The 19452-nt window shown below is 40.0% G+C and overlaps 1 protein-coding gene across 1 annotated transcript in view; it reads left to right on the top strand.

Moving 5' to 3' along the window:
* MLXIP (MLX interacting protein) overlaps positions 1-19452 on the top strand; it is a 69664-nt gene that overhangs the window by 34698 nt on the left and 15514 nt on the right. The window contains exons 2-9 of the mRNA XM_075178021.1: positions 1192-1298; positions 1807-1892; positions 7497-7586; positions 8381-8422; positions 9161-9326; positions 13522-13611; positions 18194-18303; positions 18672-19263. Of these exons, the coding sequence (XP_075034122.1) occupies positions 1192-1298; positions 1807-1892; positions 7497-7586; positions 8381-8422; positions 9161-9326; positions 13522-13611; positions 18194-18303; positions 18672-19263 (1283 nt within the window). The remainder of the gene's footprint in view (positions 1-1191; positions 1299-1806; positions 1893-7496; positions 7587-8380; positions 8423-9160; positions 9327-13521; positions 13612-18193; positions 18304-18671; positions 19264-19452) is intronic.

The following is a 19452-nucleotide window of genomic DNA, read 5'->3' as shown; positions in this document are numbered from 1 at the left end:
AGCGTTGAGCATGTTAATGTATGGTATAATGCAGTCCATCATGTAAATTTTATAGCTCCAGTTCATACTTGCCCACTCTCCTGCAATGTCTGGGAGACTCCTGAATCTCCTAGGTAGGTCTCCTGAACTCCCAGAAGAGTAGGCAATTCTCCAGAGTTCTGCCTATGTTATAGAGAAGTGGGCAGGGTGGGGGGCCTCCATGGACTATTTACAACAAATTGCATCATTTTGATCCCGCCCCTTATGTGTTTGTGATTCTAAGCACCTCCCCCTTATACACTGCCAATGTATCTATTTATAAGTATGATCTAATCACAGTGGCATTCTGTGACCATATAATAACACGAGGCTGTAGGCCTAGTAAATTTATTCAGATCACAGAAATCATGGGTCACTTATTGTAGTAATTTACAGCAAGAAGTACATTGTTGCTTTATAATGCACAAGTTTTCCTGAACACCGATGTGATGACATCAGAACTTTATACAGAGATGATTTACAGCAGACTCTACGTAATTTAGCGTCACTTGTGTACTATAGTAACAATCTTTAAGTAATGTGATATATAGCCTGCAGTATGTACCTGTCATATAACAGAAGTGATACAGAGAAGTTGATCAATATTAAAAACCGGGATATTTCCTCGGAAAAAAATTATTGCATGCATGCTTTATGTTTAAAAAAAAAAGTTAAAAACCGAGACTGTTCCTGGCAGTTGTGGAGGTTCTGCTTTTGTTCTTCTCGCCTATTCCCACATTCGTAATTGTGCTCAATGTTCTTTCCCACGCTTCATCTGTGCATTTATAGCAACTTGTGGATTCTCTGCTGTCTGTTATTGGGGGTTACTGTAACATGACACTATTATGAATAACGCCTGTTATCTGGCACAGATTGGCCCCAGAGGCTGTCTGCTCCCACTTCTGAGAAACTATATCTAGGCAGAGCGCCAAGGTCAAGCTGATAACCATAATTACTATACATAATCCAGTCAGGGAATCTTGATACTAGAATCTACCTATTGTGGGGCACTCCATTCCTGACCAACATTAACGAAAATACAACTTTGATGGATTTTAGTGTCTTTGTGACTGTTTTAATTTCTATTCGAAGACGCTACTTTTGACTTTAAATTGTCTAACCTTTAAAAAAGAAACAAACAAAACACCTACTTATTGTTTTTTTGTATTTTAGTGGGAAGCTGGTTTCTCCAAAATGGAAGAACTTTAAGGGCCTAAAGCTGCAGTGGCGTGACAAAATCCGTCTAAACAATGCTATTTGGCGTGCCTGGTACATGCAGTGTAAGTACAGCCGGGATCACATGGTAATCCAGGGTCCACACAGATGTTGTAATGAGAGGTTTTCTGGCAGTTCTCTATAGTTGCACAATAACACCAAAAGTTTGACTGCTGTGTGGTTTGTCTTTCTAAAAGGAGGTAATGTCGTCATTTTCAACATAAGTTTACATGTCCAAGGGCTCGTACACATGGGTGATGGAAAATACCGCTAGTTAAAGTCATAGACATAGCCTTGTACTTTGTCCTCGCTTTTTACAGAGTGTTTGAGAACATGCTTCTTAGTATAATATGTACTTAATGAACGTTCCTCTAGGCCTTCATAGTATTTTACCACACTTTAACCCTTTTGAACACTGCAGGGCTCGTGCACACAGTTACTGCTTAGTTGCACTGCATTAATTCACTCACATTTTTGGAGTTTTTTTATTTTACTTTGTATTCTTGTTATTTTTCTAATTTAACTGTGGTGTCTTTGTTTTTTTCTTTTTTTTTTTTTTCTTTCCTTTTCCAGATATCGAGAAGCGACAAAACCCAGTGTGCCATTTTGTGACGCCATTAGATGCATCAATTGACTTTGATGAACATAGAAGGCCAGAGGTATGGGAGTGTCATTACTGTTGCTGAAACATTATTACAGTGTGACCAATAGTCTTTTAAGAATTAATATTTGTTTTTGTTTTTTTTATATATTTTTTCTTTTTTTATTTCTTAAATTGTTTTTTAAATTCTTTATTTTACGGGTCTGCAAATATTGCAAAGTATGACAAAACCTAGAGACCACATTTTTCCGTTAAATCAAGTAACGGAATATTTTTTGGGATATTTACCATAACTTTGTTAACAGTAGCTAGCCCTTCGATATTGGCAGGTAAGTGAAAAGTGTGATTAAGGAAAGAGCTGTTACAGAAAGGTCAAATTGATGTGATCAGGTTATTAACCTTAAGTATAGTGTGTAGTTCCTATTCAACTCCATGCACCAGGGTCTCGTGTTTGTTTAGTTAATGGGATGATATTGCGGGATGGGGTGTTGCAGGATGGGGAGTAGGTTTGGGGATGAGGTAGTAGGTCATGGTGGATAAGTCTGGCTGCAGTTTTCAATAAATAACCAGTGTGGCCATACATAGTGTATTCTCCTTCATGGAGGTATATGTAACTTTCTAGCTGCAATGTGCCAGATGTAATTTTTAATAAAACAAAGGCGTAGGGCGTTCTTCCTTCATTTTTCTTATTTTTGTTTTAGCTATAAAGCACTTTGCTGCAGCTTAGATATGGGAGACAACCAGTTTTTGTGTGCCTTGAGAGAATCCGTGGAGGGTAGTATAGTTATTGGCGCCTGTGATTCTTATAAATGGTTCATCCTGACATGGAATTTGGCGGGCACTTGCCCTATCCCAGAAGGAAGACATGTATAGATATCGCCACCATACGATAGATCCCCTGTGGCCGCAATTCCTCCAGCTTCTAGGGTTTGTTGGTGGGAAACATCCTGCTAAGCCTGTCCAAGGTGTATTACCATCTCTAATTTTGTCACCCATTTCGGTGAGCTTTTTTTTTCTCCTCTCTCTCTCCCCTCCTCTAGTGGGTGTCCCGAATCCCTTCTCCACATCCTCACATGTCGCCCCTGCACACAGTTGATCAAGTAGCGTATTGTAAATCCTGCCCCTGAGAGTAGGCGTGCTGCAAAACAATTAGTGGAATCAGGACATATCTGGAAGGGCATGAGCAGGAAAAACTGAGGAGGAAATGCCCAATGTTAAATGGGTTGGGAGAGGGTAACCCATTCTTTCCATTTAGTAAAGTCCACCACATAAGAGGCCTGCTCTGTTCCAGAGTAGAGAATCTGTGTTAGGAATGTATCTAGCTGAGGAGGTTTCTGCAGTTTACAGAGCCCCAATAAAGAGGAGAAGGTAATTAAATTTAGGAGCTTTATCCCAATATCCACTCGGTAGTCTGTCTGAATGTTTTATGGTATATTATGAGAATCTGTCTGGGCCTGGTGATTTAACTACTTTTTGGTACATATCTTGTTTAGTCCCCTCCAGTATGCTTTATATGCTAAGGTTTTCCAGAGATTGGCAGGACAGCTAAAGGAGTTTAGCACCTAGCCAGAGTTTGCGAGGTTAGCAGTAGGTGTACAACTAATAATTTACCAAAGGTAATTTTATTACTTCTGAAATTTTAGCTCATATAACTTTGAGATCATACGTTAGTTTCCCCATAGTTGTTTCAATGGTCCAACCACATAATTGGGTGTACAGAGTGTATTTTTAGGGTAAGATTGTGGCTGAGCATGTCAGTGCTAGAGTATGTATTATGATCCGTGGAATAATAAGTATATTCTTGTGTGACAGGTTCTCTGACCCTCCAGGTAACATATAGTTGGTGAAATTTGAGAAAGTTTAATGAGGTTTTGGATCTCTGAACATTCATTCTGTTTGTGAGATGTACCAACCACAGGGGAAGCCCTATATAGAGTTTTATATAAAGTCACCCGCCACAATTGGCTTCTTCCTAACCTGAGAATGCCAGCTGCAAAACTTGCCTTCTATTTTCATTGTATATTAACTAAAGGGCATAACAGGTTTGTTCAGTTTACCTACCAAGATTAGATATTCTCCATCCTTGTCTTGATATCGGTCTAATGTTTCAAGGTAATCTGTCTGGCAAGTAAGATCGCCAATTCTATCTTTTTTTTTTTTTTTTTTTTTTTTGTTTGTTTGTTTCGTATCACATGTTAAAAGTTTAGGAATAAATTCTGAATTGCAACTCAGGGTGGTGGATTTGCAAAAATGTTTATTTTGCCCAAACATTAGGACTCTCTCTTGTGAGCTTAAGGGGGCATTTCATTGACATGGTTTTGTTATTGTAGGACAATATTCTGAGGGCCATGGTTATTTGAGAGAGTGAGCGTGCATGGCTCATGTAGTGTGAGGAGAAGCCTTGGCCGAGGCAGAGAATTGTCCTATAAGCACAGCGATGGTCTCTGAGCCTGGGGGTGAGTGCAGTGAGCCAGTGGTCAGCATCACTGTGGTGTTTAGCAAGGGGTAGGTATTCTCCACCTCTAGTGGGAATGTCTGAGACATCACTGAATGATAAATTCAGTGGATGAGTGAGCAGTGTGCCCAGGATGGCATATGGTTACTTTAATGTTTGGCATATGTTGACACTAGATGAGCAAGGTGGGATTAACAGTTAGTTAAGTAAGATACATATTTTGTTAGTAATGGTGAAGGATAAACATACACTACAGCAGAATAATATAACACAGTCAAGCAGTTGCTACTTAAATTCCAAAAGGGGCAAAATTTCAGTCAGATCTGGTAATTTGTTTTAACATTTTTATCATTGGGAAAACTAAGATAATACAGAAACCTAAAGAAACAAAGTACATATCTGTTCGCACTGAGAAAGGTGGGCTGTCTTCCTGAATAGGTCTTGCATTAAATTGTTCTTTCATCAGGGGTTGTACCTCTTCTTCCTTCTTTTTTGTTAACAGTTCATTGAACATTAGTGACAATATGTTTGATAGGGGGAAGCTCCACCCAATAGGTAATTTGCTCCCCGAGGAGAGTCCACTTGTTACGTTAGTACAAGATATGGAGATCTGAGGGACTATATTACATAAGGATGTGTGGTGGTGATCTGATGCGCGCTATAAGCATCGCTCTAGCAGCAAATACACTGAACCTATATTGTCGCTATAGTAAGAGGGTTACCATATTATTTAGGATATTGGGCTGGCTGTTGAATGATTGGCTTTCTGTTATGGAGTTTGTGGGTTTGGCAGCTTTAACATACCTGGTCCATACTCTTATTGGGGTCTGTGGTCTGCCTGTATTGGTGAGTATGTCAAATTGTCAGTGGGTGGTTCTTCCATCATTGAGATGCCTCGTTTTTGGAGGACTTGTATGCCTGAAGGTAGTTTTCTGGTGCCAAACTAGGTTGCAAAATTGGAATCCCCACCTGTATTTATGTCCCGCAAGGGTAAAGTTTGGTTTTTAATTTCCTCACGTAATGTGGCTTATTGTTGCCATAGAGTAGTTTAGCTGCCAGGTCACATCTCTGGGTTGCAAAGGATTAATGCCCAATGGCTGCAAGAGAGTTGTGAGAAGAGCTTTTTAAGGTGAATTTGTAGGTTAGGGAGCTCCATCTCCTCCAGGGTCCTCTGTCTATTCGATTATTTCTCTATGCCCTGTTATCCTGGTTCTCCGGACCTTCTTCATTAACACCTTGGGAGGTTTGTTAAAGTTCTGACTCAACTGCCTGTTGGTATCCAGCTACTTCTTCCATTTTCCTTTCACTTTTTGGTCTATCCCGTCTCTGACAGAAATCTCAGTTTTGAGACTATTCACAGCTTTCAGGGCTGAAACCTGAACTGTCGCTCTTATTTAGTTTAATCTCTCTGAGAAGGAAAGGAACTTTTTTTTTTTTTTTTGTCATGAATCGGTAGATCTCGTCTTTTCCGCATCCGTTACTGCTTGGGCGCAAGGTGTTTCAGATCTGTCCGGTGTGGAGGGGAGCTTTCTTTCTGAAATATTGGGCCAATTCACCTCCTGACCGCTTTCAAAATATTTGTGAAAGCCCAAAGTGCAAAGGGAGGTTGCTTAAAGGTATATTGAGCTACGTAGGCTGGTAAGTCATGGGACAGTAGACTGGTAGGACACGGGTCCAGGGGCTAATGGGGAAAATGATTTCATTCTACATGTCACGCAGCAGCTAAAATGTTACTAAGTTGGGGGTCTTGCTGGAGAATTGGTAATGGATATTTTGTTGCTATCGGCAATACTGAAGGACTGTCTTAGTCAGGGCCTTAGTGATGTTACTAGTATATAAAGATAAAGATTCACTAAAGGTCAATAAGAATAAAAAAATAATAATATATATATATATATATATATATATATATATATATATATATATATATATATATATATATATATATATATATATATATAATATATATATATATATATACACACAAGTTAACCCGTGCATGATAGTCATGCATTTTTTTGGTCAAATAATGTCAGTATACCAAATTTCAGGTCATTCGGATGAGCCCTTTCTGAGAAAATAGTTTTTTACACAGACACTAACACACGCCGCTACACATGCAGGGGTGGATCTATAAAATGTTTGTTCCCTGGGGGGATGTTAGGGCTGGGCGATTTAGGCCCGGCCCCCTTTCCGACTTCTGAGGCTGCCGGGGGCTGCACAGTATGTGCAGGTCCGCTCGGCAGTGACAGGCAGGGAAAGTGTGCTGCCCGGCTGCTCTGATTGTGTTTAAAACACAATCAGAGCAGCCGGGCAGCACACTGTCACTGCCAAACGGACCTGCACATACTGTGCAAACCCCTGCTGGGGGGGGGGGGCGATTGCCCCGATCACACCCCCCTGGATCCGCCACTGTACACATGTGTTCATGAGGTACAATTACCTCACGAAAATGGGTTTGACCCCTCAACTCGTCAATAATGTTGGTATACCAAATTTCAGCCTTTTTTTGAGGTTTTTTTTCCCACACACACTAAGAATTTAGTAGGTCAGTTAACCCGTGCATGATACTCATGCATTCTAGTCAAATCAAGCTACTTAAGGTGTTAAAAACTCCCCACTGTCACCCCCGGCAACCACCAACCACTCCCAACTGTCACTTCTCCTTCAAGAAATATATAGGTCAGTGTATAACTCTGCACAGCAGGTGGCGCTGCAGCTTGTTTTTTTTTCCACACACGCCACTAGGCATTTATATAGTAGAGATATATATATATAAAATTATATTTTGAACGTTCTTAATATTTAAATGTAGCTTATATATCCATTCCATGGCCCATTATCCTGAAAATGTCCTCAAATCCGAGGGAATTATTGTGTATAGAAAATTGGACACTGTTCGCGAGAATCCTAGAGGAAAGTAATTTAGAATCTTTCAGATGACCTTTCAGTAGAAATAGAAGTCTAGCTGGTACTCTGGAACTATGTTGTACATTGAAAACACAACTTATACATTTATATATCAATTTTTATCATACATTAACTAGAGTATTGTGTTTGTGAAGGTCCAAAAATAGAATGGATATTTTTACATCATAAATCACTATTCCATTCACTACTGCTTGAGAAATCTTGGCAATGTTAAAATTTCACCAATTTGGTGATCTGTATGTTTCATCAGTGTGACTACTTTCTCTCGCTCTTTAGGCAATTGCAACAGAAGGAAAGTATTGGAAAAGGAGAATAGAGATCGTGGTGAGAGAATATCACAAGTGGAGGACGTATTTTAAGAAAAGGGTAAGACCTCTTCCTGTTTTCTTTCATTTCAGTTCTCTTGTTTTGCTTTGTATGTTGACGTACGTAACATTCTCAAATCACATTAGTTATGAAAAACAGCAAAGGGAGACCAGTAAATACAGTAGACTAACTTACACACTATCCGTTACGGCAACAGAAACATAAAAAAATAATAATATAGGAGTTTTATAGGACAGAATGTGTGTTAATAAAATATAACCTGTGCCAAATTGATCCATAATCTGATTTTCATCAGTTTACTGAAACTCTCGCTATTCTCCAGCTACATTGCACTTATGCTGTGATATTTTCTGCTGTCAGTTCAACATTGTATTATGTAAAGCACTAATGTGTTTTCTGACAGGCTGATTAAAATAATTGTGTTTGAAACCGTTGGATAGGTGTGCACCTCCGTCTATATATTGACGATTGTCCTGAAGTGTTGTCCTTTTTTCTTTGGAAAGCTAGAAACTGATGACTTTTTCCAGCTTCAGGACTTAACAATAACAATAATTATATGATCTTTTAATTTGCCAACAATGTTCTAATGACTTAGCCAGCAAAATAATTAGGACTAAATATGGTGTTTGCGTTATTCCTTGGTGCCAGTAAAACCTGTTACAAGATAATGAACTCTGCTGTTCGGAGCCTCATTGTCTCTGGCTGTCCTGAGCAGACATTGCAGTCTGGGCTTCACAACCAGTTGACTGTTTTGGTGCCAAGCAGGTTTCCAAGCCATGGAAAAGGCCAAATTAATAGTGATTATTTGATAACATTTGTGAATCTCTCAACAGTTACAGAAGCACAAAGATGAAGATCTCTCAAGTCTGGTTAAAGTGAGTAACTCTCTTATAATACTCAATCAAAACAAACCGGTTGGAGCTGAATGTCAGAGTGATACTGATGCGTGACTGTGCACAGAGCCAGGAACACGTTGCCACATTCGCTTCCTACAACAATCCTCCTTTTCAAGGCAGACACCAAAACTGTTGTTTTTCAAGTCTGTTGAGTTTACTTGAGTGGCTTCCAGTTTCTTTTGGCAGCAGACACTCCTAGCAAATTAAATTCTATGTTTAACTTTGTGCTGTACTGATGGTTATTATGATCATTTATGGTATAGTCCTGTCATATTCAGCATGTTACAGTAAGGAAAACAAATGAAAATACCATGAGAAGGCCCTAGGTTAAAGTAGTACAACTTTCTAATGAGGCAGCAGATTTGACGGACGATTAGGGTTATTGCCCAAACAGCTTTTAGTCATTAAAGGTTTTTGTTGTAGTATTTTTTTATTTTATTTTTTTGTATATTTTAGCATTTTGCATATTTGATTTTTTTTTTCTGCAGAGAATAGAAGAAACGGTCTTACTGTGTGTAGTCATTTTGTTAAGAGAAGATTTTGGTTTAGTTGGCATATAAGACGTTGATAAATAGTTAGTCATCAAATGACTTCATTTCTTACTCCATGTATGACAAATGCAATGTAAGCACCAGTACTAGATTGTGTACAGAAAGTGGTGTTATATAATACAATGTCCCTGAAATAACTGTGTAATATACGGCTGTTGTCTTGCAGGATGATGATGTTATCCCCTGGTATACCAGTGTGGACGGCAGAGACACCCCGGTGCCGATGGAAGAGGAGGAAGAGCCTCTCCTGGATATGGAGATGCTTATGGCAGAATTCAGTGACACTTTATTTTCTACTATTTATTCACATCAGCACAACCCAAAAGAGATTGGTAAGTGTTTTCTGTGTGTTTATACAATAGTTTGCAAAGGCGAGGCTTGTGTCCTGGTAGAAACATGGTGGCTTTCTGCAAGACCTGAGGATAACATTGTGTCCTCCATCTCTATGTAAAATTATTTTTCTGAGCTGTAAGGGACTGATCTTGGTTGCAGTGTCTGCCTTCTTACTCTTCTTTTCTTATTTCCATGTTCGTAATCTTGATTGTAACTACCACAAGTCTGGCACCGTGTACTTTTCCTATACAATGTTTACTGTACAGTGCTCTATTAGTATGATGATGAGACATGGTTTATCGTTTGTATCCAGCGATCATGGGCTTATCTCTGATATTTCAGGTGTCCAAATAGAAATGTTTATGTGGGGATCTCCTCCCTCTCATTTCATGTAGTGCATGAGGCTAAGGGAGAGGAGGGCAGATTTTAAGGAAAAAAATAATAATAATGTAATTGTGTGGCTAGCATTATATAATTGTCTGTGGGGTATTAAGATTTTAAAATGATCATTTATGTAGAGCTGTCCTTTTTTGTTTGCTTTGGTTGTGACGATTAAGTAATACTTCATCTTCTGCCGTTATATGGATATTACAATAAAAATCTGTGTTTCATTATAAGGAAACGTAAACAAATATTGGCTTCTAGGTTTTTTAATTGATTTGGAAATAGCCAATAGTTTGAGATTCATTTTATTGAAATAATCAAGCCCTGTAACCGGTACAGTACTAATGTTTTAAGTTGCAAGTAAGCTCAACAGTGCTAAAATATATAAGATGGGGATATGTATATACAATATCTTAAGTCTGCATACTACTGCCTAAAATAATGTAAAAGTAATTTATAGTAATAATATAAACGTATTTATACTAAGCCAAAGAGAATATTGAATTGTAGCACTAAAAACCTAAGAAAACAATCTTCTATACAATATAAATAAAAATTATAAAAATATATAATACAAAAGAATTATAAATATTTAACTCTTGAGTAACCTGGTAAAAATATTTAATATATTTCAAAACATAAATAAAGACATACAAAACATTAAACAATTCATACATATATAAGCATATAAAATTGGATGTTAGTGGACCTTGTAATAACCAAACGGAATAATGAAACAATGTTGAGAATAAATTTATATGTATTCAAATCATTGTGCACAATTCAGTTTAGCTGTAAATCCCCCCCCCCCCCCCCCCCAAAAAAAACACAGCTAATAAAAAATGGATATGGTCATCAGTTTATTGCAGTATGATATGCAGTCTGTTTCAGTCAACTGCCTGATATGTTCATAATTAAAACCCTGCAAATTGTTTGTTCGTACACTCATGGCGAAAAGTTTTGAGAATGACACAAATATTATTTTTCACAAAGTCTGCTCAGTTTTTATGATGGTAATTTGCATTTACTCCAGAATGTCATGAAGAGTGATCAGATGAATTGCAATTCATTTCAAAGTCCCTCTTTGCCATGACAATGAGCTTTATCCTAAAAACTTTTCCACTGCATTTCAGCCCTGCCACAAAAGGACCAACTGACATCAGGTCAGTGATTCTCTCGTTAACACAGGTGAGAATGTTGACGAGGACAAGGCTGGAGTTCACTCTGTCATGCTGATTGAGTTAGAATAACAGACTGGAAGCTTTAAAAGGAGGGTGGTGCTTGAAATCATTGTTCTTCCTGTGTAAAGCATAGTTATCTGCAAGGAAACACAATCAGTCTTCATTGCTTTGCACAAAAAGGGCTTCACAGGCAAGGATATTGCTGCTAGTAAGTTTGGACCTAAATCAACCATTTATCGGATCATCAAGAACTTCAAGGAGAGCGGTTCAATAGTTGTGAAGAAGGCTTCAGGGCGCCAAAAAAACATTCCGCAAGCGCCAGGACCGTCTCCTAAACTTGATTCAGCTGCGGGATCGGGGCACAGACCTTGCTCAGGGATGGCAGCAGGCAGGTATGAGTGCATCTGCACGCACAGTGAGGCAAAGATTTTTGGAGGATGGCCCGGTGTCAAGAAGGTCAGCAAAAAAGCCACTTCTCTCCAGGCAAAACATCAGGGACAGACTGATATTCTGCAAAAGGTACAGTGATTGGACTGCTGAGGACTGGGGTAAAGTAATTTTCTCTGATGAATCCCCATTCAGATTGTTTGGGGCATTGGGGAAAAAACGCTTGTCCGGAGAGGTAAAGGTGAGCGCTACCATCAGTCCTGTGTCATGCCAACTGTAAAGCATCCTGAGACCATTCATGTGTGGGGTTGCTTCTCAGCCAAGGGAGTGGGCTCGCTCACAATTTTGCCTAAGAACACAGCCCTGAATAATGAATGGTACCAAAACATCCTCCAAGAGCAACTTCTCCCAACCATCCAAGAACAGTTTGGTGACAAACAATACCTTTTTCAGCATGATGAAGCACATTGCCACAAGGCAAAAAGTCATAACGAAGTGGCTCGGGGATCAAAACATCGAAATTTTGGGTCCATGACCAGGAAACCCCACAGACCTTAATCCCATTAAGAAATTGTGGTCTGTCCTCAAGAGGTGGGTGGACAAACAAAAACTCACAAACTCCAAGCATTGATTAAGCAACAATGGGCAGCCATCAGTCAGTATGTGGCCCAGAAGTTGATTGACAGCATGCCAGGGCGAATTGCAGAGGTCTCCAAAAAGAAGGGTCAACACTGCAAATATGGACTATTTGCATCAACTTAATGTAGTTGTCAATAAAAGCCTTTGACACTTATGAAATGCTTGTAATTTTACTTCAGTACACCATAGCAACATCTGACAAAAAGGTCTAAAAACACTGAAGCAGCAAACTTTGTGAAAACTAATACTTGTGTCATTCTCAAAACTTTTGGCCACGACTGTACATATGTAGAGCCACCCACTTCGTAATAAAAATAGTCAATCGTAGACATCATCCCAAATTGATAATAGATAATATAGATAGTTAGTAACTATGTGGTTGTTGTAATACAGGTAATTTTAGCTGTGGATTATTCCCTGTTAAAAACATATGTTCCACAGTCATACTTTTGTGAATCTGGATAATCTAAAGAGTAATACTCCACTTATCAGTGGAATACTCACTGACAGAACCTGTCCTTCGTTTCCACGGGCCGGCAACCGGCTTCAGCTGACCTCTGATCCGCAGCTAATCAGTACACCACACAGTAGCTGGAGCCTCCCGGGTGAACCCGCTGGCAGATTCCACCTGTCCAGCTGATAACCCCGGGTGGTCTCACGATGAATATGCAGCCGGGTAAAGATGGAATCGGTGATAGACTGTAACTCGGACTTGTGCACATTGCTCTGGAATAGTCGGCTTATAGGAGTCGGCATCTCGAAAATAATCAGTTTGTTCACAGTGGGTGGGCTGCAATTAGTAATGACTTGTATATTTCTCTGATAATAGCGTCCAAAATAACAAAAAGATGCTTTAGAAATGTTAACTGACAAGGTCAAAGATAAACATCCATAGTACCCAACCGCGTTTCATTACAACGTAACTTCATCAGAGGGCAAATGTACACGAAACCAACTCTCTCCAGAATGCTCAAATGCAAACAATCTGTACGGATTGGTAGCTTTACAAACGGACACAGGTTTTAAAGCTAATAGCTGAGTGCTAAAGCCCCCAGTTGAACTGTGGAGCGAGTAAAGGTGTTGGATCTCCGCTTACTGAAGGGTCAATCTGCAAACTGAATGTGGGGTTAAATTGTCTTTTAAAATGGTTTTAAATTAATCTCCTTTATACTATAAAAACATCTTTGTGTCGATTCCTCATTTTTGCTGGCACCTCTATAATCTAAGATTTGTATACTGTAATTACTGGTATTTTGCACAGAAACACCCACAGAACCTTGTGGCCTATTGAACCTGCCCTATAGAGTCTCTCCTGTGTGTTGGGTCTCAGCTGAGATCTGGCACACAATCAGCACAACTGACATGGATTCAGAGTTTGGTTGCCAGTGGTTCAGCTAGCTGGGGAGTTAATGGTTTTGGCTATTTAGCATTTATATTTTTTTATTTATTTTTCGGTGTGGTTATTTTACAAAGGTGCTTTCGCAAATCCTTTCTACGATCAGGGAGAGGAATTGATGATGACTATCTATCTTAGAATAAGTCCAACTTTAACTTAATGTCTCTTTTAAATAATTGAATGTCTGGTCTTCCTGTCTTATTACAGCACATGCCGGCAATGCCGATATGATCCAACCAGAGCTTTTTCCACTGCAGCCCAACTTGGATTTAATGGACACGTTTGAATCCTTTCCAGGTGGGTAGATCCTTTTGTGTGTGTGTGTGTGTGTTATGTTACACAGGATAACAAAAAAGTAGTTGCTAAAAATATTTGACTGAATTTAAGGAATTTTGTGGTTGTTGAATTAAAAAATGAAAATATTTTTTCCGAATTGCCTCTCGTTCTTGAGGTAGGGGACACCTTCAATTAACAGGGAACTTGGCTATAATGCGTGCATATGTAAATCTACTAGAGCATTCTATAAGGCGAGAAACGCAAATCTTCTACATGTTCACTCTGCAATCATTCTGCGTATAAGTGATCGGTCACCCAACCAGCAGTCAGTTGGCGGTTGAGCGGTTCGTTTTGTCTATTGTTTTTCTTGTTTCTTGTCTGTTTAATATATTTTCATTCGCTGTAAGGTAAGACCATTCCCTGAACGAAGTGTGGAAATACTAAAAGCTGTAGTCTTTGATGGCCCTCAAATTCATGCTTATCAAGGATTCTAATGTCATAATTTCTGAATGGTGGTGAAGCCTCTGCTTGGTTCAGTTATGTCTTAGGTTTTGAGAACCACAAAGCTGACATTTATAAAGAACAGGTGCAAATCATGCTCACAAACTTTATAAATGTAGGTACTAATATGAGCATAAAGGTACATTGTCTCTTTAGCCATTTACACAGATTTTCTGAATAATCTTGGTGATTTTAGTGAGGAACAAGGGAAGAGGTTTCATCAACATCAGTGGCGCACGCAGGGGGAGTTTCTGGGTCTCCCCCCCCCCCCCCCCCCCCCCCCCCCCCCCGCCGCTAAAAAGTGCCCTACATGTCGGCACTGTAGTATACAGCAGCCGCGGCGCTGTCTAAGAAGCGTCCGCGGCGGTGCTGTATTGTATACAACACCGCCGCGGACGCTTCTTTGACAGCGCCGCGGCTGCTGTATACTACAGTGCAGCTGAAACGGCGCGGCAGGTCTCTAGATTTTTTTTTTTTTTCCGGGGGCAGATGAAACCCCCCCTGACAAATCCTCCGTGCGCCCCTGAACATATGAAGGTGATGGAGGAAAGGTATCAAGACACACAGGACAGTCACATGATGGCAGACTATTGCTGGAGCCTCCAACATGATTGTCCTGATAACCCACATAAAAGATAATCGTACAAATAGCGTTTTACTTTGCATTAATTGTAATTGTCCGGATCAGCTTGCTGCTATCTGTTACTATACCAGATATAATGGCATTCTGTATTTCATGTGTTTACTTTTGTATGATTTGAGACCATGTCAGTGTGATTTGTCAGTAGGCTCTGTCTGGCCATTACATTTTTTTGCATTCTTGTGTTTTTCAATGGCGTATCAATTATTCAGAGAAGAGTATAATATTGCTCAACCACAACCACATGTACCCCAAAATCACTCTCTTATGATTTGCCATAAGAGGAGTGTTGACCAGTGTTTGCTATTGGTATGGCAAACCAATATAAAATTGGCAGCAATTTACTGTGTTAGAGGGATGTAATGAGGCCTAAGGCAGGGGATACAAGGGAGTAATTAAAGCCATGTTTTTCCACCCAAACTCTGCATTCCAGCGTTTAAGACCTAAATCGCTCCTGTTTCAACACAAGAGCTTTTATAAGCTTTCTCTTCTGCAGCAAAACTGTGCCAAAAATAGATTACTGTACACTGGGTAAATACTTGAAGGTGAGGCTCAGACCTGCTTGCTGCAGAAGTTTATTAAGTTAAATCAGGACTACGCCTAAAAATAAATCTGGTTTGTTTACCCTTGATTAATGTTTACATTCTTCACTGCTGTGATCATTAATAGCATGCAGGCTGGATGTTGTTGCATATCATAGAAATTACTGTAGTATTTATTGTAAGTTTATACCACAATAATGCAAAATGATTAACAAGGTTCCTCAGATAATGATGGATAATGCAGAATGTGTTGACCGAGCATCTTTAAGTGTCTTTTCTGGTTTCAGCTTTGTCCGCCTAAAAGGAGGACAGCAGGGGAAAGTGTTTATCGTTTTTAAAGTTCTAATTCTCTATTTCCGTTTCCCTTAAACTCAACATACATAACTAGAAAACAACTTGCATTATGAAACTTACAATGCTGTAAATCCACATCCACTTTATTCAATTCACTGGCTCAATTATTTTTAAATTTACAATAACTGAGACGTTTTCTTGTAACTGACAGTAAGGTACTGGACGTGATCTGGACCTTTGCTAGGGACAAAGTTGAGATCATTTCTGACTCGTGGAAAATACTGAACATTCTACTTTTTTGCTGAAGCGGTGCATAGAAATATCACCTCACTACAGCGATCATCAAAGCAGTGGCAAAATATCCACTTTTTTACATCATCCTCAAACTACAGTTTTTACGACTGACGTACCAGTCTGTGCCTTGGCTGTTTATGCTCCATTTACAAATCTAGCTCTTTATATAGTGGGGCTTTGGCTGCCAATTATGTAGAACGTGGTCACTTTATAGTGGCCATTCCCGGCCTAGTTGTTGGAACACAATAGCTAGTTATGTAGCTTTCACTTGGTTAAATTAAAAACGCGCTAAATTGATGACAATGCCTGTCCTCCGTGACCTTTTAGTTTTGAGGGGTATTGAGATGTTTAGTTTGGTGAGAGTTGTAAGATTAGAGAGCAGAGCAGTCTGGGAACAGTACATCAGCCATCAGGATCCCCTCCGGATTCAGTAAAAAGGGTATATAACGTTTGTATGACTTTGTAATCGATTTTTAACTCCTTTAACTTTAGCCAATAGTATATTTATTTAGTGTTTGGTGAATATATCCTATGTCTTGCATAATATTCCCACTGAATATCTGTAACTCTTAATTGGGAAAAATTAAAATAAATAAACTGCTGATCCTTTGGTTTCCCCTCAGCCTCATTATGAACACTAAATAGAAAAGAGGATCCCCGGCGCTATTGAATTGAAATGGTATAATGAGTTCTTGGCACTCGGCTAGAAGCCTGGTTTATTAAACATAATATAATTGATAGCCAGTGTACTGATGTGCCGGCACTTATAAAAACAGTGACAATACAGTCAACTAACACACAGTCCTACAATAACCTTTTGAAGTGTTACAAGACAGTGCTGTATTAATGGCATACAGAAGTAACTGAACAATAGAGGCTCAAAATCTGAATGTGCCAGAGTAATGGCAGCATAGAGTCCATATGAGTCCAGTGCTATGTGCTAATAAGTCCAGCAATCCTTACAGTTGTTGTAAAGAAAATGATGATCACGAGGGTTAATACTCCTGAAAAGTGTGCACTGCCAATGCAGCTAAGAAGACACTAAGTGTGGTCATGGTGATTGAGTTCATACACATAGTGTGAGACGGTAAACTGAAAACTGAACAGTCCCTGACCTAGATCCGGAGGTATTGCCCAGAACGATCCTGGTCCGGGATTCAGGTTTCCACGTGCGGCTGGACAGCTCTTCCAGGTCTTGCAGGAGAGCAGTGAGGAGTTCCCGGCCGGCCGCCCCTCCTCTCTGTGCAGCTGGATGTCTGCGTCTCTGGCGGTTGCCACGGGTGATGCGCATGCGCAGTGGCGCGATACCGATGTTGGAATAAGTATAAGAAATGATGCTCATGAGCTGATAGTGGATTCTGTGTATCAGTCCTGTATAAACCTACGCGTTTCACCCACGTGGGGCTTCGTCAGGGAGAGTAGAAGTGTCACACTTCTACTCTACCTGACGAAGACCCGGAAGAGCTGTCCAGCCGCACGTGGAAACCTGAATACCGGACCAGGATCGTTCAGTTTTCTAGCTGTCATTTTGTAGAAGGTACTAAATAAATGAAAGCTAGAATCTGATTGGTTGCTATAGGCAACATCTCCACTTTTTCAAACCCGCAGCTTAGTAAATCTAGCCCTTAGTGTCATCTTAGCTGCATTGGCAGTGCACACTTTTCAGGAGTATTAACCCTCGTGATCATCATTTTCTTTACAACAAGTGTAAGGATTGCTGGACTTATTAGCACATAGCACTGGACTCATATGGACTCTTTGCTGCCATTACTCTGGCACATGCAGATTTTGAGCCTCTATTGTTCAGTTATATTCAGTTACTTCTGTATGCCATTAATACAGCACTGTCTTGTAACACTACAAAAGGTTATTGTAGGACTGTGTGTTGATTGACTATATTGTCACTGTTTTTATAAGTGCCGCACATCAGTACACTGGCTATCAATTATATTATGTTTAATAAACCAGGCTTCTAGCCGAGTGTCAAGAACTCACTATACCATTTCAATTCGATAGCGCCGGGGATCCTCTTTTCTATTTACTGTACCCTTGGGGATTAGGACTAGCCCCATACACATCCCACTGGCTGCTCAAACATAGGTTTAGAAGAGCGGACCCCACTTTTGTGTATTTCATTATGAACACTGTTTTATTGTTACAATATCTTAACACTGGTGTTTCACTAAAAATGAAAGTCATAGCATAATATAGGCTAGGGAGCACTGTGATCTAATCCTGTCTGTACAATTAAATGCCTTTTTTTTTTTTTAAGTGTGTATATAAAATATTTGTAGATTTTTCCTAAGCTCTTATTTTTTTCTCTCTTTAACAGATATTTTCTCTTCCAAAATTCTGCCATCCACTTTATTTAGCTCCGCTTCTACCATATCTGCCGTCCCGCTGCCTGAACCTGCGCTGCGTCCCTGTAGTCAGACAATGGCGGTAAGACACACATTGTTTCGGTTTATATGACAGAATTGCCATATGACAGTGTTTTATGGATCTTCAAGCTTGATAATATGTTCATAAGCGAATCTTACTGACCCTAAATGTTTTGCAGTGTTTCATATGGACATTGCAGATTCTGATTGGTCCTCTCTCACCTCCCTCAGTGTCACACAGCCCCGGTATTCAGCTCTGCTCCCCTAAGTGGTAGTGCATCTTTAAATGGAGGTTGTTGCATATGGAATTAATAAGTATTTTGGCCATGTCTTTTAGCTCCAATAATGTTGCCATTTAGCTCTGCCCTGACATATGTGTGGTAAATGCTGCTGCATCTCACCTGTTTCGCATTTGTTTGTTTTCTTCAGCCTTCTATTTTGCCATCAAGCAACCTCGCGCCTGTGAATCTTGATGAGGAGTTAATCCCGTCCCCAGGTCCTCCCTCCATCCTTCCTCGAGTACCAGAAGTGAGAAGGGAGCGAGCATCCAGTGTGGGCAGCATCTCGGCTGCTCATGGGCCAGTCAAGTTTAACTCCGAAACTTCTATAAGCAGCCAGCATGGTTTTGGCCCCATTTTCTCCCCACCGGTGACTATCTTCCATACCCCCTCTGCTCCACCACCCGTGCCTCCAAACGCCCGCCTGGCACCGCAGACTTCTTTTGTAAGCTCGGACAATGATAAGTTCCCAATTGCCTCCGTCATCACGCACACAGCCTCTGCCACACTTACCCATAATCCTTCAGCAACTACCTTCAGTCAGAGCCAGAGCCTCATTCTCACTACACAGCAACAAGTGCCTTGCAACATTTCACTGCAAACTGCCGGAGTCCCTCAGCAGAATGCCCCCCGGCCCCACACGTACTTTGCACTCTCCAGCTCTGGAGCCAAGCAGAAAAAACAGCCTAAAAAAATTGTGCCTGGTCCCCAGCCAGAGACATTGTCCTTGCTTTTTACCCCTGGTAAGCTTTTATTGTTTGTTTACAACCAAGAAGAGATGTCTGCAAAGCAAAATAGGTCCGGTTTTGTTTGTGGAGCAATCAAATTGTATAATTGTCCAGTCCATGTAACTGTACAATTTACAGACTTTTATTTTTGCATAGTGAGTGTGGTGAACTTTTGAAATTTAAAATGCCCTAATGAAATCCAGT

This window comes from Mixophyes fleayi, chromosome 1, assembly GCF_038048845.1.
Source record: "Mixophyes fleayi isolate aMixFle1 chromosome 1, aMixFle1.hap1, whole genome shotgun sequence".
Classification (NCBI taxonomy): Eukaryota; Metazoa; Chordata; class Amphibia; order Anura; family Limnodynastidae; genus Mixophyes; species Mixophyes fleayi.
This window is presented reverse-complemented; position numbering and strand designations above follow the sequence as displayed.